Source organism: Mustela erminea, chromosome 7 (genome assembly GCF_009829155.1).
Source record: "Mustela erminea isolate mMusErm1 chromosome 7, mMusErm1.Pri, whole genome shotgun sequence".
In the NCBI taxonomy this organism is placed as follows: Eukaryota; Metazoa; Chordata; class Mammalia; order Carnivora; family Mustelidae; genus Mustela; species Mustela erminea.
In genome coordinates, this window is record NC_045620.1 from 134842887 (window position 1) to 134868905 (window position 26019).

Below are 26019 nucleotides of genomic sequence, written 5' to 3' on the forward strand. Positions count from 1 at the left end.
TGTCATCAAGGAGTTTATAACCTAGAAAGAGAGACAAGGTATACAAAAATACAGTATAAAATAGAGAGTTATCAGGTACCTCAAGTAAGACTTTTTTTTCTTATATGGCTTATGGAGTCTTGGAAAAACTAACACTTCTCATATGGTAGGACCCTATTAAAATTGAGCCTGAAGACACATTTTGGCTACCTGTTGGCCGTATTAAAGTTGATTATGTGTACATTCCGTGGCAAGGCAATTCTACCCCTAGCTACATATCCCCCACAGAAATGTGCATGACGTCCAGGAAAGACACGTCGGTTCTTAACGACACTATTTGTAAAAGCCCCAAGCTGGAAACTACCCAAACGCCATCAACGATAGGTAAATTTTGACAAATCTCATAATGGAACACTTCCGGGCCCGGAAATGAACGCTCTGCCTGCAACGACATGAATGAATCTTCAAAACATCACGTTAGAAGAGAGAAGCCAGATGCAAAAGAGGATGGTTCCGGTATATAAACAAAACTCCCGGTACGAAACTCAGCGACCGAGCACCAAGCTTCCACGGAGTGAGAAACGAGCACTGAGGCGGGGGAGTAGTGCCGGGAGGGGCGCCGGGTGGAGCTCGGGGGAGCGGGTCATGGTCAAGGTGTTTCTCCCTCTCCGGACTGGTTCGGGCTGTGAAAATTCATCAAGCTGCGTACATGTGCGACACGTTCGCTTTTCTGTATGTCTAGTTTACCGCAAAAAGTGGCAAGAAAGGTAATACCAGTTTAGAAAACCACTTCGTGTGACAGAAATACTTCATACATCGCCTCGTAGGAGGAATCATCAGCCAGCACATTCAGAGTTGGAAACACCCTTAGAAGTCTATGGTCCAACTTTACAAAATCCCGAGCAGGCAGATGTCTGTCCCTTTTTACAAATGTCCAGGGATAGGAACTCAATACCTTCCCCGAAGTTAGGCTATTCCACTTTTAATGGGTTTAGTCATTAGAAAGTTCTTCTGTATTCTAAGTAAAACGTTCCCGATTTGAGCTAATAATCAGTTAAAATCGGCCCAGCTGCTTGTGAAAGTGCTGCTGTTAAATCATTCCTTGTCCATCTTCTAAATGTTCGAGTGTGTCTGAGAGCTGACTAAAGGAATAAATATTTCTCTGTTAAATTTTACTTTGGTAAATTCAGCTCATATGCAATTGTAAAGCACAAGGAAATGCTTTGCATTATAAAAGATAATCATACTGGTAATTTCTAGAAATTATAACTATGCTTGATTCTACTTTGCCTGAAGCTACAATCTCATTTGTATTATATTTATTTTGAGTTTAATAGAAAAAAAGGCCTTTGGTTTATGCTGTATTATTAACATGTGATTAACTGTAGCTGAAGGCTACGAAGTAAATTTCTGTCAATCCGAAGTAGCAGTGTTACCTTTTAACCTTTTTTTAAGTGTTGAAATAGAGTGATTGTACTTGTACACTAAAGTACTGTAAACTGTATTCTAATCTGTGAATTTAAAAAATGAAAAGAGGAAAACATAAATTCTCAATGAACTTTGGGAAGAAGTGGTCTTTTTTCTTTACAAAATGAATTCATTTAGAACGCTGGGATGGAGTGGTGAACAAACAGGCTTCGTTTTGCACAAGATTTGAAGTATCTTTTCAAGTTAAAATAATTTTAACATTGCTGACGAGATTTATGACAACTCTAATCCTTTCAAATAATGCAGGTAGGAAATGTAATTAAGCACTTTTATCTGCAAACAAAATAAACACTAGAGAGCAGTGAATGATCCCCTTAGAAAAATAATCACCTCAAAAAATCAATTTAATGTATGATAAATTCATGACTAATAATTGTAAGGCCCTAGGAATCTGGTAAACTTACAAAGATTTAATATATTTCAAATGTCCACACTAAAAGCTGGTATGTCAAACTAAAAATCTTGTGACAAATAGGCTATGATTCTTTCATGTATGAACTGAGGATAAAATATTAATTATTAATAATGCAAGTCTATCAATTTATATTATAGTTTACAATAGATTCTAGATTCTCCTAGTCTCAAGTAAGTACAGCAGACTTCACTTTTAAAATTTTCATTTATTTTTGGGGCGCCTGGGTTGCTCAGTGGGTTAAAGCCTCTGCCTTCAGCTCAGGTCATGATCCCAGGGTCCTGAGATTGAGCCCCACATCGGGCTCTCTGATTAGCGGGGAGCCTGCTTCCTTCTCTGTCTCTGCCTGCCTCTCTGCCTACTCGTGATCTCTGTCTGTCAAATAAATTAAAAAAAAAAATCTAAAAAAATAAAATTTTCATTTATTTTTAAAGACTTTTCCTTTTTGAATACCTTGATTTTGAATACCTTGAATTCCTTTTGAATACTGAAAACCTTTTCTTTTAAAAGGTGGCTACAGGGTTTTCAGGGTGCCTGCATGGCTCAGTGGGTTAAGCCTCTGCCTTCAGCTCAGGTCATGATCTCAGGGTTCTGGGATCAAGCCCTGCACAGGGCTCCCTGCTCAGCAGGGAGCCTGCTCCCCACCCCCCCCGCCTGCCTCTCTGCCTACTTGCGATCTCTCTCTCTTTCAAACAAATAAAAAAAATCTTTAAAAAAAATAAAAATAAATAAAAGGTGGCTACAGAGTTTTCAAGATCATCCTACTTATTTTTTACCAATCTGCTATAATTGTTATGCATATAAGTTGTCTGCAATTTTTATACTACTGTAATTCCATGATGAATGTAATCTGATTATAAAACTACGTGATTACAGAAAATTTATGAAATATAAAATACTATAATAAAGGCAATAAAAATTGCTCATAATTTAGAGAAGGCCACTGTTAGCATGTCGGAGGACTTTTCTCTCAGCCCTTTGGGGCATATCCACATTTATAACACTAGGATTTCAGTTCGACAGCCTCTTCGACACTGCCACTGTAACACCTTCCCACTGTGCCAAACGTACGTGTTCCAGACTGAGTTTTTCATCTCCCATACCCCTAAATTTTATCCCTCCATCAAGGTTCCTTAACCCGTCACTAAAACCCAACACTTAGGAATCATCCTTGGCAGCTCTGTTTCCTCGCACACCACAAGCACCCGGACTGTTTGCCTCAAAGCTGGGTCTGGAATGCTGCTGTTTCTCATCACATCTACAACTACCCTCCTACTCTAAACCTCCACCATCCCAGACTGGACTCCCAGCCAAAAGTATCCCCCAAATGCTCCCTGCTTTAAAGCACTAGCTTCTGCCACTTTAAAACTACCACCAAGAGTGATATTTCAAAATGCAAGTCTGGTATGTCACTCCTCTACTAAAATCTAACAGTCTACCTCACTCAGGCTAAGCTCCCATCTGTCTGAGAACCACTGTACAAACTGAATTAGATGTACATGGTTTTGTCTCTTATCTTTTCACCTACCATTGTATTTTGTGAGTATTTTCTAATGTCAGGAGATAGCCTTTGAAAGGATAATTTTGAGTAACTGGAAAATATTCCCCTCTATGAACCCATCACTTCCTTATTATTGGCCATCTATGTTAGATACACATCACATGCACACGCACTAAGCAGCTATTAGAAAGCATTTTCATAGGCTGCTCTATGACTTAGGACAACATTTCATAGTACAATTCTGATTAAAAAAAGCAAGAAAGAAATGTATATATAGCGTTCAAGCCTAATTTGGCAAATATGTTTACGTACATTAAATGAGACAATCAAAAATACCAATGTTAAGTGTTAATGGCATCCATGAGTAATTGGATTGTGGGTGACTTTTATTTCCTTTTTTATACATTTTTTTCTACATTTCTTTTAATCACTCATTTAAGTATTTAAAAACGTATTACGTGGTCTCAAAATTACACATAGAATTACCATGTGACAGAGCAACTGTGCTTCTGTGCGGATGCCCAGAACTGCGAGAAGGGCCTCCAATGTCCACAGCAGCATTCTTCACTACAGCCAAAGGTGGAAACAACTCAAATGTCCACGGATGAAGAGATCAACAAAATGTAGTATATACAAACAATGGGATAGTACTGAGCCTTAAAAAGAAATTTTCATTTCTGAGACACGCTACAACATGGAGAAAGCTTAAAGACATTATCCTGTGTGAAATAAGTCTGACATAAAAAGACAAATACGGTGTTATTTCACTAACATGGAGGCAGGGTCACAGAGACAGAAAGGAGAGTGGCTGACCTCGGGCCGGGGGGCACGGTGCAGTGGGGAGCTGAGGTTTCACAGGGACAGTTTCAGTTTGTGAAAATGAAAGGGTCTGGAGATGGACGGTGGTGGTGGTTGCACAACCATGTGAATGGACTTAATTTCGCCAAACTGCGCACTTAAAAATGGTTTAAGTGGTTAAGTTTTATGTTATGCATATTTTGCCACCATTCTTTAAGTGACTTTTTTTTTCAAGATTTTATTTATTTGACAGAAAGAGCACAAGCAGGCAGAGAGACAGGCAGAGGGAGAGGGAGCAGCCAGCTCTCTCCTGAGCAGGGATCCCCATGCAGGGCTCAATCCCAGGACCCTGAGAACACGACCTGAGCCAAAGGCAGACACTTAACCGACTGAGCCACCCAGGTGCCCCTGCTCGTCCCTGCCACAATTCTTAAAAAGTATAAAAGAGGAACCTAAATAACATCTGTATAGAGGGGAAAAACCCACAACATATTAGAGAGGTCATAATTAGAAATAATTTTAAAAAATGATGAATATTATAAAAAAATCAACATATATAAAATCTACTACAAACATTCAAAATCTGTAACTACTTGCTAATATCTGCCTTTGTCATCTATAAAATACTGTAACAAAAGAACCTTACGTCAGGGAGATGGAGTCTATGTAATTGTAATTATTAGACATGTAACACTCAAGTATGGGTTTGCCTTTCCCAGAAGACAAAATATACTGAGCAAAAAAGAAAACATAGTATCTGCAGAATCGCTTGTTCCAGGTCTCTTTATACATAAATGATTACTTAACGGTTCTAGTACAATACCAAAAGGGACTGTCTTCTTGACACCTCAAATGAGGGAAGAGTCAGAACGGAATGTGACCACTGTATTCCATTTCTGTCCCAGAGGACATCATCAAAAAGCCCAGAATGCTACCCTCTGCCCCCAACCCCAATTGAAATGGTGGCCCCATTGTCCCTACAGGGCTTGGCTATAGACTAACCTCCCCATATAGCTATCTGCTTCCACTCCAACTGAGACAGGCTAGTCTGTAGGGCAGCAGAGCCCCAGCCTCAGGCAGGAGACCAGGAGCACAGTTACACAGCACTCTTTTACAGGGTTAAGACCACAGTGAAACATTTTTTGTTCCTGTCCTGTTGTCCTCAGCCCAGAGGGGAAACAGGCTCTAATTCCGACAGGATTCTAAAGCACCATATAATATTTATGGTAAACATTTAATGGGTATGTTAGTAAAGCCTTATTTTGACTTAGAAACCGCACTCGTGTATGGAGCACACCCCAGGAACGCTCTCAGCGAAGCTGCTGGGACTCGTACTGCATTTCCACTTGGGGAGCGGAATGTCTGGTGTATTCAGGTGGAATAAGAGGACTAGCAGGATCCTGTTGGAAACTCTGCAGGTGTAGGAAAGTATAATGACATCTTGTTTGATACTGGCCCTTTGGTTATCTCCCGTGTCTCATTCTACCTGGAACCTTTTGTGCAACAGGACGGAAGAACAAAAGCAAGCCGCGGCAGAGCGGGAAGCCGAGTCTGTACTGCCCAAAGCACCACCTTTACCAGAATCACTGCAAGACAGTCGTTAAAAATTCACATCCCCAGATCCCACTCCGGACTGAATGAATCCATCTCTGACATCCAGCTGAAGAACCTGTGCTTCCAACAAGCTCTCCAGCATATTCGGATGCCGGCACCCCACAAATAATACACTAGAGCGCACTGGCTTCCCATCCTCCTTTGCCCTGCAGCCCGGCAGAGCGCCTCGGATGGCTTCAGTGCACAGGCGTGAAGAGAAGCGCGCCCACAACTGCCAGCGACGGTCAGGGTACTGTGGGAGGACAGGAACAAAAGAAGCGTCGGTCGGTTTCTGTTCGTGCTGTCTGGCAGCGGCGACTCTGGGAGGAGGAGTGGGAGTGAGGGAAACTGAGAACACCTGTTCTCACTACACTCACCTCAGTTTCCCTCGGGGAGATTTACACCCGCCACCTCACTACTCTAAGGAAGCCCGCGCTGCAGAAGGCCTACGGACTGAGACGGCGAACAAAGCTGAGTGCGGTTGGAAGACTCCAAGACCTTCACTCGGAGGTGCTTGAGGAGGAAGTGACAGCTCTGGGGCAGTCTTTTCCCTCCTTCAACGACAGGGACCTAGTTTCACAAAGGGTGTAAGACCGCTCGGAGGCAGGGTGAATCATCTTGGCGAAGTGCCACCCAGTGGGCTGGGCCGCCCCAGCGTTACATCTTTTCTTTTTACTCCTCCGGAGAGAAGATCAGAATGCTGCTGGTCAACATTCAACAGACTGGAGATGTAGCTCCAAATGAATTTCCAGTCTCCTCCTTATGCCCTCTTGCTAAGTCTAGTGAGCGATGACGAAATGCCTGCCTCTAGAGAGGACTTAGAAACACTGTCACCAGGCCCAGCAGAATAGCACGTATGTGACATATTCTCCATGTAGAAACTGCTCTGTGGGTTTAACACATCCAAACAGAAAGAAAATCAATACTGAAAAGATACATGTAAGTCCCCAGCAGACTGAGCAGTATCTATGACAGGGACCCAAGCATGCCCAGGCCCAGCTTTTGTTTGAGCTGCGATCTGCGACCACAAAGATGGTCCCTGAAAGAAACATTTTTAGCTTATTCCACCAGACGGATGGATTTTTTGCTAGAAGTAAACGAAGCTTTGAATCAGTACCATACTCCAGAAACAAAAGTCATAAATAAAGCAGCAGAAGAGGCAGAGGGAGAAAAATGGAGGAGGAGTTATCTTAAATTAAGTCAGTAAGTAAGACGAAGAGCCTGTCCACCGGGAGATGGAATCGTAACTCGGAAAAGGGAGATGGTGGGAAACACTAAAACTTAACTCACACTCAAGCTCAACCTCCTCTTCTGAGCTCTGCTCTGCAGGGAGGGTAAAGGCACGAAGACTTGAGTGTTCATGGTTTCCTTGGAAAAGAAAACAAATCACACCAATACCCTGTATTCCGAGTTCCATTCGGGTTTAAGTGCGTTCTGTCAGATTTGTTGTCATTGGAACAGAGGGACCCACTTAAACACTAACAGAACAATTTACGGAGGAAAAAAGGAGCTCACCCAGGATAAAGGTTTAAGGGTCTTTAAAGCTCTTTTTGGGAGTGGTGGCTTGTTTTTAAGGTGTGCTCAACTTTCTAGAATAACAAAAACAAAACAAAACCAAACACAGCAGAAAGACCGTCCCCCGCAGCCCACACACAGAACACTCCACCAGCATTATCTGCATCGCCATCTCCTAGAACAATTGCACCTTTTGTCGTTTCTGCTGGAGGTACAGCTGCTGAAGAAGCCAAGACTTACTGGAGAAAGCGAAGACATGGAAGGAGGGAAGAAAATGCTTCCTTTGTTAACAAAAAGGCATTTCCATTGAAAAGTTTCAACATACTGTGGAACCGTGAATGCACTTTTGTGAGCGAAGGCAAAGCGTACAATGAAGAAAATCTGCCTGTCAATTAAATAAACGGTCATTTGAAGACATCCCAAACCTTCCCCCTTTTCTTGAGAAAAGGAGGGGAGAGGAGAGATGGAATGCTAACTATCACTAGACATGGCCAAAGATGTGTAAAAGGTACAGCAAATATGATACACAGGGCTCTTGGAGTGAGACAGATTCATTTAATTACAATCGTAAGAAATCACAAAGTTAGTATGTTTTTTAAAAGACCACAAAGCTATAATAAATTCTTGTAGCATGCATTAAAAACGAAGGGCTTGGGAAAGCATTTTATTGAATTTCACAAATATTCCGGCGAGTTTATTTTCCTTCATGAAGCAATGCCTTGAGACAGGTAAGGACAAGCTAGAGTTTCTGTTACACAACAGCAGGCTCTGGTGATAAACCTGATTACAATACCCTGTCAGAGGTGAACTTCCTGCTTAGCTATTAAAAAAAAAAAAAAGTACAGTGCCTCACCCTTACTTATTCTTATGATTGTTTTGAAGCAAAGATTCAGCTGAGAAAAAGCTAATGCTTCAAGCACCTGTTGGTCCAGACTTAGAGCAAGACTTTTCATGACAACGGAAAATTAACAAGAAATAAAATTAATGATAAAGCATGTAATATACTGCCTATGGAGGAAGGATAAATGATTTCCACATTATCATGATTCACAAAAACAGTTCACTTTGCATTTTTCATCTGTTGGAATTATCCTAATAGCTGTAATCTACCACGCAGCAACGTAAAATACTTTTATGTTCAAAGTCTAGTCTGGAAGTCTGTGGTGAACACCTTATGTGAAATATGGTCTTGGTCCTGGGGATGAGACTATTTTAGAAATATGCTGTCAACTTGTACAAAGACAAACCTTAGGAACAAACACTAATTTATGAACTGATAACAAATGAGGACTTGCCAACCAAATGGGGAATCACAATTTGTTTTGAGCCCAGGATGAGAGCGGGGAAAAACCTACTGGAGTCCCCTTCTTAAGATTTGTCTGTTCTCCAAATACTCTCCTGATTGTAGCACACCTGATGTTCAAATTTCACATACCTGTACTAACAAAGATTAAAAGCTATTATCCAGAAAAGCAGAGGATCCTCAAGCAGTTTCTATTTGATGCTGGGAGGGTTGTGTAACTATTTTTGCCACAGACTGACCTTTGTCATTACCCAGTTTTCTTTTGGCTAATGTAAAACTTAGGTCCCATCTCTCTTCTCCTGGGAAGTAGTGGTGAGGAGAGACTGAGCATGCCTGGTTCTGGGGGTACTGGCCAAGGATCAAACTAAGTCACAGACAATCCATGTGAAATCACCAGTTTCACAGAGCAAATATGAAGTATGAGATTCCCAAAAGAAATATCCTCAATGTAGCCTCATACGAAGTATTTTCTGACCAGGGTAATTCATTATTGGTTTTAGTATGTTGTACAATATATATTTAGTATATTGAACAGTATACTGAATATTTAGTATATTGAACAGTACAAATTAACCAAGGAGATTATTTATTTCACGCACTGGTTTTCATGAGTGATAGTGATACACCCCACAACTCACATTTCCAATGTCCTTGCTTATGTATCGAAGTTCTATCCCTTATACACTTATTGCTAAAATATTAGTAGAATCTTTTTATTTTTTCCATCAAATGGCACTATTTAATGGCCTCCTCATATTTTATGTAATAAATCATCTGAAAGTTTCCTACACTTAGGTGGAAAAAAACCCCCAATAGATCAATTTGGAATCTCCTGAAAATGAATTATTTAAACTTAGTTTTTTAGCTCTTTCAAATCATTTAATCAATAAACACAGACTGAATCCTTACCATGTTTACAGAATTATATTAGGTCTTAAGGATAAGAAAATAGAAGCACTAAATATGGTTCAAAGAGTAGCTGGGGATGCAGGACATAGACAAACCCTCACACCACATACTGCCTTCTACTTCTGTTTTAGAAATTTCTATTGGACAACATCCGCTAGTTGCCTTTAAAATCTTGAAAAATGCAAACACCACATGTAACATACTTGTAATCTTGACACGTGATAATAAAGCAAACACCCATGAATCTACTACCTGACTGAGAACCAGAATGTGGGAAACAGCACGGCATCTACCGGCACACCCTTTCCCTACCCTCCCCTGGCCCTCCTCCCTCCAGAGTTAGAACTAGTACCCTGAATTTTGCTCATCACAAGCTTACTTTTTAACAGTATCATACGCATAAACATACCTAAATAAATAGTTTACCTTCCTTTTGAAGTGAATACAAATGCATCACACTGTGTGCAGTGTTGTGAATCTTGCCTTTTACACGCAACAGTATGTCTTTTAGATTCATTCATGTTGCCGGTGGCTGTAGCTGTTTAATATATTAGCATCTGACTGTCCCATTTTATCTGTTTTCCTGCTGACAGACATTTAGATGGCTTCTAGTTCTGTTTGCTTTTTTTTTTTCATTACCTAGCTGCCTTCTTTAGCCTTTTATAACCAAGTACAAAACTCCACCAATAAAGAACAAGTTAACTAAACTGTGGCATATCGTATAGTTCAGTTCTTAGAAAAATGAAAAGTTAACTAAATTGTAGTCATATAGAAGAATATCTCTATTCTTAGAAAATACACACTAAAATATTTAGGGGTAATGGGCCATGATTGATGTAACTTACACTCAATGATTCAGAAATAGAATTGTGCAGATAGACCAACAGACAGACAGTGAGAACACCACAAATGATAAAATGAATGGGATAAAATGTTAATAGCAGTTGATCTGGGTTAAGGATATACGGGTGTCCTTTGTACTATTTTTATTTTTGTAACTTCACTTCTCTGTAAATCTAAAATTATTCCAAAATGAAAAGTTTATTTCAAAAAGATACTCTCCAAGATATAAGCAGAAAAGGCAAAAAGTGCAATGGTTATTGTTACCAAGACATAATCTCATTATTATTTTTATGTTTATACTTTCTACCAAAATCTCTAGAAAAAAATCACTCCCCTATCTTACCCCTGTCCCCTCACTCAAGATTAACTTAAAATAGTCAACAAAAGATATTATCACTAGGGCAAGTATTTTGTGTAAACAAAGTCCATAACCATGACCTTCCAATAATATGGTCCAGCCAGGAGAAAATTTTAAAGATCAGATTAGTGATAACATTCATTAATAGAGATTATAATTTTTTTTTAAAATCCAAGAATGAATGAGCAGTAAGATACTTTAGGCATTCAAGAAAGAATTTTTTTAAGGTAACACATCCCTAAAATACTGAGTCTACTTCAAAATGTCTAAAAATTAGTATTTGGCAGGCTTCCATTTCTGCCCATCAAGGATTAAATACGATGGAAACTGACTTCCCACCATAAACACAGAAGTGGAAAAATCCATGAAATAATAGTTTCAGGCAATGGACAACAGAAGTATAGGACTAGAATCCCTGAAAGAAGAGAAATAAATGGCCCAGTTTACTGCCTGGAGGCAGTTTCCAAGGTGCAGTGCAGAGAGCCAGGGACTGAAGTGGAGCCCGGTGGTTTTGCTGAGCTGAGGAGACAGAGATTGGAGCTCCTAAAAGCTGAGGTGGCTACACTTTGCAGGCAGAGGACCGCAAGGATAAAACCATACACAGAAAGAACTCTGGAGATCTGCAAAGAGGTCCTCTCAGGTCTCTGGCTGAGCACCGATTCATGCTGTATGAGGAAAAACCTAAGGCCAAGGAAAAAAATATCACTGGATTCTTTCCTAATGAATCTAAACAATTCCCAGAGCTCAGACAAGGCACCAGCTGCAGTGGAAAGATTGCATAACGCTGGGGGCACTGGATGGAGCCTTCTGAGGGAACATGCCATAGCAGCAAGGATAAGTTAGTTCCAGAATAAAGGCCCTGGACCAACAATGAAAAAGCTTAAACACAAGCTTCTACAGGATCAAAATGTTCTCCATATTACCTAATTATACCAGAACAAAAATCCAGTATTCAACAACATAAAATTCACAACATCTGCATTCAATCAAAAATTACCAGGCATGAAGAGACGCAGGAAAATCCAACACATAATCAAGAGATAAAGCGATCAACAGAAACATACCCAGCGGTAACAGAGACAACAGAATAGAGCGGACAAGACCCTTAAAACATATGTTGTAATTATGGTCAATATGCTCAAGGATGTATGAGGAAACACACATAATGAGGGAAATGGAGAAAATAAATCTAAAATGAAACTTCTAGAAATGAAAAGCATAGGATCTGAAATAAGAAACACACTTACTAGATTTAATAGCAAATTAGACACTCAAAAAGTAAAAATCAGTAAAACTGAAGACATGACTATAGAAACTGTCCAAAACAAAACACACTGAGAAAGAAGATATAAAAAACAAACAAAAGGGGCACCTGGGTGGCTCAGTGGGTTAAGCCTCTGCCTTCAGCTCAGGTCAGGGTCTCAGGGTCCTGAGATTGAGCCCCGCATCGGGCTCTCGGCTCAGCAGGGAGCCTGCTTCCCTCTCTCTCTCTCTGCCTGCCTCTCTGCCTACTTGCAATCTCTCTCTCTCTGTCAAATAAAATCTTTAAAAAACAAACAAACAAATCCAAAAAACCCCAAAGCCTTAGTGAGCTGTGAGCATTATCAAATGGTTAAACATATAACTGGTATCCCGCCCAAAAATCAAGGGGAGGGCAGAAAAAAAATTTAAAGAAATAATGAATGAAAAATGTCCAAATCTGATGAAAACTATATACAGTCACAGATCTGAGGTCAATGAACCCCAAGCAGAAGAAACATAAAGAAAACCATGCCAAGGCACATCGCAATCCAACTGATGAGAAACAGTGATAAAAAGAAAACTTTTAAAAGCAGCTGGAGGAAAAAAGACACATTACATGGAGAATAGAAGAGATAAGACTGACAGAATAGAAGAGATAAGAATCAGAAATCAGGCAGGCCTATATCGGACAAGCCCACAGCTAACAGCATACTCAATGATGAAAAGCTAAAAACTTTTCCCCTAAGATCAGGAACAAGACAAGGATGCCTACTCTCGCCACTTTTATTCCAGATAGTACTAGAAGTCCTAGCTAGAACAATTAGGCAGCAAAAACAAATAAAATGCACCAAATCAGAAAGAAAGAAGTAAAACTGTCTCTATTTGCAGATGGCATGATATTACATATAGAAAACCCTAAAGACTACCAAAAAACTATTGAACTAGTAAAGAAATTCAGTAAATTACAGGATACAAAATCAATATATGAAAATCAGTTGTGTTTCTATACACTAACAGAAAACTACCAGAAAGAGATATTAGGAAAACAGCCCCTTTACAAAGGCATCAAGAAGAATAAGGGGCACCTGGGTGGCTCAGTTGGTCAAATGTCTGCCTTCAGCTCAGACTGTGATCCCAGGGTCCTAGTCCACAGGGAGCCTGTCACCCTTTCCTCCCCACTGGTGCTCCCCCACCCCTAATAATAAATAAAATCTTTAAAAAAAAAAAAAAAAGAACAAAATACGTAGGGATAAATTTAACCAAGAAGGTAAAAGATCTGTACACTGAAAACTGTAAGACACTGATGAAAGAAACTGAAGACACAACTAAATGGAAAGATATTCTGTGCGTGTGGATCAGAAGGATTACTATTGTTAAAAGGTCCATATTATCGAAAGCAATCTACAGATTCCATGCAATTCCTATCAAAATTGCAATAGCATTCTTCACAGAAACAGAATCCCTAAAATTTGTGTGGAATCACACAAGACCCCAAATATGCAAAAACAATCTTTTTTTTCTTAAGATTTTATTTATTTATTTGACAGACAGAGATCACAAGTAGGCAGAGAAGCAGGCAGAGAGAGAGAGGGAGGAAGCAGGCTCCCTGCTGAGCAGAAAGCCCAAAGCGGGGCTCAATCCCAGGACCCTGAGATCATGACCTGAGCCCAAGGCAGAGGCTTATCCCACTGAGCCACCCAGGTGCCCTCGCAAAAACAATCTTGAGAAAGAACAAAGCTGAAGGCATCACACTTTCTGATTTCAAGCTACATAACAAAGCTGGAGTAATCAAAGCAGTATGGTATTAGCATAAAAAGACCTATAGATCAAAGGAACAGAATAGAGAGCCCAGAAATAAATCCATGCATATATGGTGAATTAATTTACAACAAAGGAGCCAAGAATACACACGGGGGAAGGATAGTATCTTCAACAAATGGTGATGGGAAAACGGGACAGCCACAGGCAAAAGTGTGAATGAAATTGGACACTATTTAACACCATGCACAAAAATCAACTCAAAATGGAATAAGGACTTAAATTTAAGACCTGAAACCAAAAAATTCCCAGAAGAAAACATAGGGGGTATATTCTTTGACATCAATCTTGGCACTGCGTTTTTGGATTTGACAACAAAAGTGAAGACAACAAGAGCAAAGATAAACAAGTAGGACTAGATCAAACTAAGAAGCTTCTGCACAGCAAAGATGACCACCAACAAAATGAAAAGGTAACCTATGGAATGAGAAAGCATATTTGCAAATCCTGTATCTGATTTATCCAAAAAATATAAAGAACTCACAAGCCTAAATAATCTAGCATAAATAATCTAATTTAGCATAAATAATCTAATTTAAAAAGGAGCAGAGGAACTGAGTAGACATTTTTCCGAAGAAGACATACCAGTGAACACCATGTACGTGAACACACTCAGTATCACAGATCATCAGGGAAACACAAATTCAAGCTACAATGAGATGTCACCTCACACCCGTTAGAATGGTTACCATCAAAAAAACAAGATAACAAGTGTTGGTTAGATTGTGGAGGAAGAGAGAACCCTTGTGCACTGTTAGTGGGAATGTAATTTGGTGCAGTCATTATGAAACACAGTATGGAGGTTCCTAAAAAAATTAAAAATATAATTACCATATGATCCGTTAATCCCATTTATGGATATACATCCGAAGGAAATGAAAACAGGATGTCAAAAAGATACCTGCACTTCTAAGTTCACTGCAGCATTATTCATAACAGCCAAGATAAAGAAATAACCTAAGCGTCCAAACACAGATGAATGAATAGAGAACGCATCACACACACACACACACACACACACACACACACACACACTCTGCAACATTATTCAGCTGCAAAAAAAGAAGGAAATCCTGCCATTTGTGACAACCCGGATGGACCTTGAAAACATTAAGCTAAGTCGGATAATCTAGAGAAAGATAAATACTTCATGGTATCAATTATATGTCAAATCTTAAAAAACAAAAACACCACTGAACTCATAGAAACCATGAGTAGAAAAGTGTTTGCTGGGGGGCTGGGGGTTGGGGGAACAAGGAGAGGTCAGTAAAAGGTTACAAACTTTCAGCTGTAAGATGACTAAGGTCTGAGGATCCAATGTAAAACACGGTGATTACAGAAGATAACACCATATTATACAATTGAAATTCGCTGGGGAGGTAGAATTTAAATGACTTCATACACACACAAAAAGACAACTGTATGAGGTGATGGATGTGTTAGTCAACTCGATGGGGGAATCCCTTCAGAGCAAACCACCATGATAGACACTTAAAATATCTTACCATTTTGCCCATTATACTTCAATAAAGCTCAGGGGCCGGGGCGGGGGGAAAGAAAGAAAGAAACCAGGCAGGCCTGCAGAAAATGAAACATCTTTAAAGTACTGAAAGAAATTAAGTACAGACCCAGAATTCTGTACTAGTGAAAATGTCTTTTCAAAAATGAGGGCAAGGGGTGCCTTGGTGGCTCAGTAAGTTAAGTAGGTTAAGTCAGGTTGTGATCCTGAGGTCCTGCAATCAAGCCCCACGTCCAGCTCCCTCTCCAGCGGGGAGTCTGCTTCTCCCACGCCCTCTGCCCCTCCCCCCAGCTCATGCTCACACTCTCGCTCTCTCAAATAAATAAAAAATCTTTTATAAAAAAATGAGGGCAAATAAAGACTTTTTTAGACCAAGAAACGCCAAAAAAGAATTCACTGCCAACAGATCTATACTCTAAGGAAATGTTAAAGGACTTATTTAGTCAAGAAGAATGCAGAAATAGCAAATACATAGGTAAATACAAAATAATTTTGCCCATTTTAATTTCTTAAAAAGATAAATGATTTTTTAAGCAAAAATAATTTAATGCATTGTGAAAATTATAACAGATAAAAGTAAAATGCCTGAGAGGCACCTGGGTGGCTCAGTCGGTTAAGCGCCCCACTCTTGATTTTGGCTCAGGTCATGGTCTCCGGGTTATGAGACTGAGCCTGGGGTCTGTGCCACACTCAGTGGGGAGTCTGCTTGGGATTCTCTCTCTCCATTTCCCTCTGCCTCTCCCCCCTCAAGTTCTCTCTCTTTCTCTCTCAAATATATAAATTGAGTTAAAAAAAAAAAAAAAGGTAAAATGTCTGACACTAGAAGATGGGAGCCGGGAAATTCAAGTATATCTTTGAAAAGGTCCTACTTTATACTTTATACCTACTTTGTACTGGTATACTAGTATTTGAGGCAGACTGTGGTAAGTTAAAGACGAATGTTCTAAACTCCAGAGCAATCTCACACACGCACACAAAACTCCCCAGGTGTAGTTAATATATCAACAATGGAGATAAAATAGAATCATTAAAAAAAAGTCGATTCAGAAGAAGGTGGGAAAAGAAGACAGACAGAATAAATACTAGATGGAACAAATAAGAGCAGGACAGTAGATTTAAACCCAATCATATCTATAATCACATTCAATGTCGATGGTCAGACATATAATTCTAAGGCAGAGAATATCAGACTGCATAAATTAAAAAAATCAAGATAACTACAAACTGACTACCAGGAAGGCATTTTAAATATAAAGACACACAGATAGGTTAAAAATAAAATAGTTCCGGGACGCCTGGGTGGCTCAGTTGGTTGGATGACTGCCTTTGGCTCAGGTCATGATCCCGAAGTCCCAGGATCGAGTCCCGCATGGGGCTCCCAGCTCCACAGGGAGTCTGCTTCTCTCTCTGACTTTCTCCTCACTCATGCTCTTTCTCACTGTCTCTCTCTCAAATAAATAAATAAAATCTTAAAAAAAAAGTAAAATAAAATAGTTCCAAAAGGTATGTTAAGCAAACAATTTTTTTAAAAATTAAAATTGGACAAGGTAGATATAAAAACAAATATTCTGGGGGGAAGAAAAGGACATTACATAGTGAGAAGAGTCAGTTCATCAAGAAGACAAAATACCCTAATTATTATGCACCTGAGCTCCAAAATACCTGAAGCAAAAACTGACAGAACGTGAAAGAAAAAACTGTAATTCTAGGAGTCGGAGATTATAATCCACCTGTCTTGGTAACCGATAGGATGAGTAAAAATTAGTATCTGAATGATTTCAGAGCAAAAATGAAACATGCAAGTAAATATAAAATGACTAATCTTGTTTCTTAATTTATAAAATTTAAGTCTCATATTATAAAAATTTAGGAGGGGCAAAGAAGAGTCTAGATTTGATACCATAGTGAGAAGATAGTATTTCAGGCTGCAAGACTGAAACAGCACCAGAAATAAACATGGCTGTAAAGGCAGCCACTCCCTCCCACGCCGCCCAGAGGAGGGCAAAGCCAACCTCAGCTAAAGGCTTCAGCTATGCTTCTGGGAAACGTTAAGCCACACTCACAGCAGTCCTGTGGTTCTGTGCATTATACATCACTCCTGCAGTCATTTCAACATTTGGCAATCATGGGATCTATTATTATCTGAAAGGACAAGGTATCTATTTTTTAAAATAATTATTTTTATAGAGTGAGATTTGAGTGTCTATTTGAGTATAAAGTGAAACCAAATGTCTTAATTTAAGAGGAAATTACTGGTTAGCTACCACTCCCAAGAATATAAAGTTAGCAGAGGAAGCAAGATCCTTTGCAAGAAGCTGAATTTATGGTAGCTAAAATTATAAAACACTGTAATGAAAAGCAAGAGCCCTATCCATGAACTTCCTGGCACCTCCTTGCAGCAAACTTGCAGCAATGGGCACATTCAAAGTTTTTTTTGTTTTGTTTATAACAGCTTTAAAATGAAAATTTTAATTTCCAAAAAATGATACATTTTTTTTCCTCTGAGCAGCTTGAGGATAACTCTTAATTTTTTCCTTAGAGGAAAAGCTTTTGCATCCTGGGACCTGGAAGGAATGTCCATTTCAATGTCTATGATATACCTACATTTTGAAGATATTACCTCAAATAATCCTCACAAAAACTACTGAAGTAAGTAGAGGTTTACCTATTCCCAAATCACATTCTTCCTTCGACCTGTTTCCTTACTAGAAAATGAAACGTGGACTAAGTGATGTTTAAATTTCCCTCCACCTTTAATATTTCATGATTCCATAGAAAAGTTTCTGGGTATTTATTCCTGAGAAGCTTATCATTTGGCTAGGGAGTTAAAAACAAGTAAGTAATTTTAGGCACCAGCAAAAAGTAAGAATTACCTAAACCTAGCAAAAATGATCAGTGTAACTTGAGTGGTGAATGGTTCTGAGGAATCAGGCTAAAGCCTAGTCATTAGACTGTAAGAGACAGACTGGGCTGGAGGCTAAGGGAGAAGAGAAGGGAGGCAGGGGGAGAAGGGGAGGGGGAGAAGGGCAGGGGAGAAAACGGGAGGGAAAGAGAAGGAGGAGAGAATTTTTTGTTTGCCAAGACTCCGCTGAGGAGATTAATGCAAAAATGGTTACTGAGTTCCACTGGTCCCTCCACAAACATTGAAGTGTAAAGACACACACCAAGAACTACTGAACTAAATATCTAGCCCATGAACAATTTTTTAGCAGCTAAAACTGAAATTACTCATCAGTGAATTATACAGATTTTCAAATCAATTACCAAAAAAAACCCCACCCCCCCCAAAACCAAAAATCACCTTCTATGTGAGTCTTAGGGTAGCATCAGTACTGCCCAAGGCATGCCCAAGAAATCCAGGCGTGTCTCGCTGAACACAGCATGCTATTTAAAAAGATGAAAAACTAATCAACCTCTAAAACCTGTGCTTTTCTTTTTCTAGAGGCAGGCAGGGCTCCGGAGGTGGCAGGGGCACCTTGCGCCTGGTAAGCGACTGCCGGAGGTGACTGTTGTTCGGCAATCCCGCCACATCTCCGAAACATTAGCTGGGTCTGGAGTGCTGACTGGAAACACAGTGTGTCCTCTGTGTTCCTAGCCCTTCACATAAATTATCGCAACCCTCCAGTTATGGAGTGAGGAAGGCACCAGAGAGAGAGGTACAACACACAAACTACAGTCGGTGACCCTGTAGTAGCGTTATATGGTGACAGATGGAAGCTACGCTTGTGCCGAGTGCAGCGAAACGCAGAGACGAGCTAAACCCCTCTGCGGCGCGCCTGCAACTGACGGAATGTGATAAGTCAACTGCAGTCGGGTTTAAAAATTTTTTTTTGAAGATTTTATTTATTTGACAGAAAGAGACACAGTGAGAGGGAACACAAGCAGGGGGAGCGGGAGAGGGAGAAGCAGGCTCCTTGCCGAGCAGGGAGCCCAACTCAGGGCTTGATCCCAGGACCCTGGGACCTTGACCTGAGCAGAAGGCGGACACTTAATGACTGAGCCACCGAGGTGCCCCTAAAATTAAAAAAAATTAAAATTAAAAAGAAATGATCACAATTCTGCCCAAGCTAAGAAAACTGTCATGAAGACCCATCATTCAGGAAGGCTATTCCGGCCACCCAGCCTGTGCTTCACGCCAGGACACGTGTACCCACACTGTCACTTCCAGCCTGGGCCATCCTCCAGCTAGACCCTCTCTCCCCGGCCTTCCGGTTCTGGTTGCCATCTCTTCCACAGGCCCACCTCTTGGTTTTGGTAACCAGTCCGGAGCCCAGTGAGGGGCCTGAACTCACAACCCTGAGATCAAGAGCAAAGACTGAGTCAGAAGCTTAGCCAACCGGGTCACCCAGGTGCCGCCCCACCCCCACAGTCTGGAGCTTCTCTATGACCTCAGTAACCTCCTTCCACTTCCTGGCCCTGCTCTCCCCGCCCTCCCTGCCCTACCCCTCACCCTACCCTCAACACTTGGTATGCTCCCACTTTTTTGGTCTCCCTCCAAACTGAGGCTGCCTTGGCCATGCTGGACTATGCTCAGAGTGAGGGGACCAGGCAAGTTACCTAATCTGTGTCTCAGTTTCCTCATCTGTAGAACAAGCATAATAATAATAATAATAACAATAATAATAATAATAATAATAAGGGGGCACCTGGGTGGCTTAATTGGTTAGGCGTTTGCTTTTGACTCAGGTCATAATCTCAGGGTCCTGGGATCCAGCCCCATATCAAGCTCTCTGCTCAGCAGGAAGTCTGCTTCTCCATCTCCCGTACCTCTACCCCTGCTTGTGCTCTCTTGCTATCGCTGTCACTATCTGTCTCTCTTAAAGAATAATAATAATACACACTTCATAGGGTTGATATAAATAATGAAAGAGTTTATAAAATACATAAAAGAGGGCCTAGTACAGAATAAGCACCACCACTGTTACTATTTCTTCCGCAGCCATACCCGCCTCCCTGGGCTGCTGTGGACGGGCGCCACCACATGTGCGTGTGAAGCTGTCCCATCCTCTCTCCTGGCTGTGGAATAAATGGTGACAATGTGGAAGTAGCCCTGGGGACCCAACCCCAAACTTGCTACCTCTCTCTCAATCCCCAGGAACTGCTCCTGCACAAGAGGTTCAGAAAGTAAAGCCGTTTCTGGTTTAAAAATCTAACGTTACCTACGAATCACTCGTAGTGGCCAGTACTCTAAACTCAATGCAGACATACAGTGTTCTGGAATGTTGTGCGCTTGTTTATCTGCATTTCCAATCATCCATCAGTTCTGGCTCAAATGCTTCAAAAATAATACTTCATATAATTATATTTTCACAGCACCTACTTAAGTGTTTAGAGGAACAAGTGTAAAAAGGAGGCGGAGTGGCGGGCACACAGAGCCAAAGATGATAAAATGAGTAAAAGGCTACAGGTACTACGGTTCCAAGTCTGGGATCACTAACCGTATGGCTTTGGCATTCGCTGTGTCTTCCTGAGGTGTCTACTCAGACGTACAACTGGGATGACAGTGAACCACACTTAAGCAGGGGTTTGGTAAGAATCACAAACGTCTCCTGAATTAAACCACAAACAATATAGGGCTGTGAAGGTTAGGAGGGCCTATAAAAATAATTCCTTAAGTGGGCAAACAGGACAATATTTAATGTTAATATACAGTACACTGAAAACCTGAGGGAGAACAAAGAGAAGATAAACTTTGAGCGCTGCACACAGTGATAAGACTCGTAATTAAAGGGCAGAAGTCCTTCCGTTGGAGACATCTGAAAACAGATCTAGAAAAAGACCAAGAAGCAAAGGACTTAAAATAGCACCTCTTGAAACAAGAGAATAACTTTCTTCTCTTTTCTCAAAAGCAATATAGTATGCAACTAACAAAAAACGTTTTTTAAAAATGTGAAACTACCTAAAAGTCTCTACAGAAAACTTCTGAAGTTCAGTGTCAACCAAATGGCTATTGACAGTACACGCACTTCACACCGTAGCTATACGTTCAGGACAACCTAAAGGATTAGAAGAGACCACATGTGGAAATTAAAAAATAACAATCCTGCTCCTCATTAAATTATGACTAATGTTCTACATATGGGCAGAACAAAAACTAGGTGCCATTTTTTAAAAAACTCCCAACACCAAAGAATAAGTCAGGAAAGGAATACAAATCACCATACTATTTTTGTGTCTCATTAGTGACTACAAAGTAAAAAGGAAAATAACTTGCCTCTATAGCAAAAATTCCTTTGTCGCGCCCATATAATTTCATCTCTTCTGGGAAATGCTGAAAAGCATTTATATAAGGAATGTGGCCCTCTTCAACAAATCTGTATTTTCAAAAAGAAAGTGTCAGTAAGAGATACATACTGATTCAGCAAAGCAGAACAAAAGAGCTGAGATGCGTTTCACAGCTGAGGGGAGAACCAGTTGAGCCCGCTGCGTCTCCCACATGTTTTTAGGGAGGATAAATCTGAAAAGATTAGTTAGTCTCTGCACCCATGTGTGGAGATAACATTTAGCCAACTGTCTAATGATATCTTGAAGTTTCTGACTAACTAGATGAAATATTCCTATGAACTATATAACTTACTTGTCAATTCACCACCAGGCGTGCAGACACGGCCTCCGTCTATTCCTAGCACCCTTCACATGATGAGCGTCCACTCTTCCTCTAAATCACTCTCTCAAGGAGACTTCCTGGATCCATGTTCCTTGTTAGAAAACCGACCTTGTCTACCCGCCTGTCCTCAGTCCCTACGACAGCGTACAACAGATGCTTGCCCCTAGACGTAATCCAGGAAAGGGACCTTGCCCATTTGCTTACCACTCCATCCCAAAGTCCAGCACACAGCAGCTGATCAAATATTTTGGGTAAATGATTGAGTTTGGAGAAAAGAGCACATATATATAAATAAATACACATACATATTTATTTACAATTCATGCATTAAGTCAACAGAAATTTATCGAGTACTAAAACCCAGCACTATTTGAGGCTGTGGGCATACAGCAATGAACAAAACAGGAAAACATTCTTGCTCCCAAGGAGTTTTATGTTCTCATGAAAAGATGACAAACAAACGAATGAATGAATGAATGAATGAAATCTATAGCACGTCAAGTAGGTAAAGACGGTAAGGAGAGAAAGCAGGGAAGAACGCAGACTGAGGAACGGCGGTACCGCAACCTAGGCCATATATACGTATCTATTAGATTTTTTTTTTTAATTTTATTTATTGATTTATTTGGCAGAGAGAGAGCGAGCGCGTGTGCACAAGTGGGGGAAGGAGCAGAGGGAGAGGGAGATGCAGGCTCCTCACTGAGCAGAGAGCCCGATATGGTGCTCAATCCCAGGACCCTGGGATCATGACCTGAACCGAAGGCAGACACAACCAATGAGCCACCCAGGTACCCCATCTATTAGATTTTAAAAATATGACAATAGTTTAAAAAAATAAGATAAAGACAGGAATAAGTTAGTATACAAATGTTTTACACTGACATCTTTGTTGTTGTTACAGCTAAACTGACATCTAGCTTCTAGCTTTCTGTTTGTGAATGAACAATATTGATTCAACTTTACTTCAAATTAAAAATGTGATTTAATTTTTTAGTCTACTGAAAGTTGAGAATTAAATATTATGTAAAAATGGTGTTTTATGAAGTTTAACGATAAAGCAGGCTTCTTTAGAACAGCGCTACAGGGAAAACCATCCTCATCTAGGTTTTCATTCATTTCTTTAATTTAAAAAGTATGTGTGTGTAGTAATCAGTATCCATATTATTTTAGAACTATATTCTTGGTTTAATATTATTTCATATTCAGGATGTATTACGTGCTTATCATTTTATAACTATGTAGTGTTCCATGATGTTAATATATTCATAATTTACACAGTCATTGCCCCCATGTGATAATACACATATGCCAGCCCTGTGTGAGGGTTAGTTGAGAGTCAGTCAAGCATGAAAAGCCCCCACCATGGCCCTAGCGGGACAGGCAGATAGCCTCAGTGGATGCCTCAGTAAAGACAGTGCCACAGTGCCCCACAGAGGCACACGCACAGTGCTGTGGGAGCAGAGGGAGGAATGACAAACCTGACGAGGGGAAGCAGAGACAGCTACACAGAGAAGTCTTGGCCATCTGGGGGTTTAACAATTTTCACCATTTATAATAGTGCTGCTTGTAATCTCTTTTCAAGTTCGATCAGTTTCTTAAAAATTTCCTTTAAGAAAAATACACTTTTTCGGGGCGCCTGGGTGGCTCAGTGGGTTAAGCCGCTGCCTTCGGCTCAGGTCATGATCTCAGAGTCCTGGGATCGAGTCCCGCATCGGGCTCTCTGCTCAGCAGAGAGCCTGCTTCCCTCTCTCTCTCTCTCTGGCTGCCTCTCCGTCTACTTGTGATTTCTGTCAAATTAATAAATAAAATCTTTAAAAAAAAAAAAAAAAAGAAAAAGAAAAATACACTTTTTCAAAAAACAGCTATTGAATCAAAGCTCCGAATAATCAATTTCATTTTCTTAAGTATTATCAGATGAGTCTCTCAATCAATCCAAGAAGCTGACAGAGGAACTGCTATAGACTAAAAGCATCCCATATGCCCTTCCTGGCCCTGTCACCTGAAAACAGTCTCTATTTATAATTTGTTGTGCTTTAAAAAGGTTTCTACCTGCAGTAGATTGGAAATTTAACAAATGGATTCTTTATCACAGATAACTAAAGAAGCGCTGCACTGGAATTCGGTCGTGTCCATCTGCAAAACATATCCAGAGCCCCCTCACCTTGTTCCATTTCAACTGCTACCATCCTACTCCAAACCGCTATCTCTTGCCAGATGTACAGCAAAAGACCACTGGGTCTCTCTGCTTTCACCCCTGCCTCCCTAGAATCCATTTTACTCCTAGCTGCCTGAATGGTCAGATAATGTCTCCCCTGCTAAAATCTTTCAGGGGCTTATTATCACACTCAAAAGCCAAATTCCTAATGAGTATTTAAGGGGTTTCCTTCTAAAGTGATGATCATGCTCTGGAAATAGAGGTGATGGTTGCACAACCTTGTAAATGTCCTGAAAACCACTGAATTGCACATTTAAAAATGTGAATTTTACTGTATATGAATTATACGTCAATTAAAAAAAAATCCAAACGCCTAGCCTGGCTCACAAAGACCTGTCCCTGGTCCCCGCTTAGTATCCCTCTGTCCTCACCCTCCCACTACCCCTCGAACTGCCCCTTCAAATTCTTACTCCTGTCGCACGAGCCTCCTCTGCTGTTTAATCCCACAGACCTTGCTCTTGCTTGAGGGCTTGCCACTAGCAACCTCGCTCTACTTGGGGCTAGCACTGCGGATATCCACCTGCTACTTCCACTCACGGTGCTTCTCAGTGAGCCCTTCCCTCATGACCAGTCTAAAGCAGCAGCCACCGTCTGATTTCAGTCTTCTGCATCACAATCCACTGTTTCCTCATTATTTATTTATATGCTTGTCTATCTCCTCCTTTAGTCTTGAACTTCACGAGAGCAGGAACCTGTTCTCTATGGTTCACCACTGTGATTCAAGGGTCTAGACTCTAGAACAATGCCTGCATCTAGTCAGTACTCAGTAAATATTTGTGGAATGAGTACGCTTTGACTATTTTTATTTATTGTTGTTATCACTAGGTAGGCAAGGTTCTTTATTTTTATTCTTTTAAAGATTTATTTATCTGAGGGGACGCCTGCCCGGGTGGCTCAGTCAGTGAAGCATCTGCCTTCAGCTCTGGTCAGGATCCCGGGTCCCGGCACCAAGCCCTGCATGGGGCTCTCTGCTCAGCAGGGAGTCTGCTTCTCCCTCTTCCTCTGGCTCTCCTCTGTGCTCTCTCTCTCTTTCTCAAATAAGTAAAATCTTTAAAAAATATATTTGAGGGAGAGAGACATAAACAGAGTGATCGAGCAGGAGGAAGGGCAGAGGGAGAGAGAGAATCCCAAGCAGACTCCCCACTGGGCACAGACCTGACACAGGGCTCGATCCCATGACTCAGATCAAGACATGAGCCAAAATCAAGAGCTGGACGCTCAAGCAACTGAGCCACCAGGCACCGTAGACAGAGTCAGTTAAAGGCGACTTTAAGAATTGTGAATTTTTACTAAGGACTATGGATGCTGCTAAAGGATTTAAACTGGGGAATGACATACAGGATGAGTATAAGGTACAGGGGTATTGGGGCTAGACTAATGATGTATTTCCTTCCCAACACTGTTTTTTAAATACTTTTTCTCCGTTTGGCAGTAGTTCTCAAATGTCAGCATCTGTAAGAATCCCCTGGATGGCTTATTAAAACAGAGTTACCAGGCTCTTCCCCCAGAGTTTCTGATTCGGATTAGAATGGGTTAGAATCTCGTTAGAATTTACATACTCGTAAGTTCCTAGGGGATGCTGCTGCTGGTGGTCAGGAAGCCACACTTTGAGAAGCTAAGACTTAGAGCTCCTTCTCTGAGAAACACTGAGAAAGAGGAGCAGTGGGAACAGTCTCTTTCCTGTTGCTCCAAGCACTTAGGCTCAGTTCCCAAACGCGTATGTCCCACAGAGCAAAATAAAAGCCCTCCAGCTACTTAGATCCCATCTCCCTGAAGGCACTTCAGAATTCTCCTTAAAGGGAGGGGAGGAAAGGAGGAGGGGGAACGGTAAGAGAGAGGGAGACAGACAAATGCGTAGGATCTTAGTACCTCTAACCTTCCAACCACAGCTAATATTCTCCCTAAGCAGAATTATGGGT

The 26019-nt window shown here is 40.8% G+C and overlaps 1 protein-coding gene across 3 annotated transcripts in view; it reads right to left on the reverse strand.

The window, feature by feature from the left end:
• TAF1B (TATA-box binding protein associated factor, RNA polymerase I subunit B) overlaps positions 1 to 26019 on the reverse strand; it is a 74167-nt gene that overhangs the window by 24087 nt on the left and 24061 nt on the right. For all 3 annotated transcript variants that reach the window (XM_032353348.1, XM_032353347.1, XM_032353349.1), the window contains exon 8: positions 21493 to 21592. In XM_032353348.1, coding sequence (XP_032209239.1) covers positions 21493 to 21592 — 100 coding nt within the window. The remainder of the gene's footprint in view (positions 1 to 21492; positions 21593 to 26019) is intronic.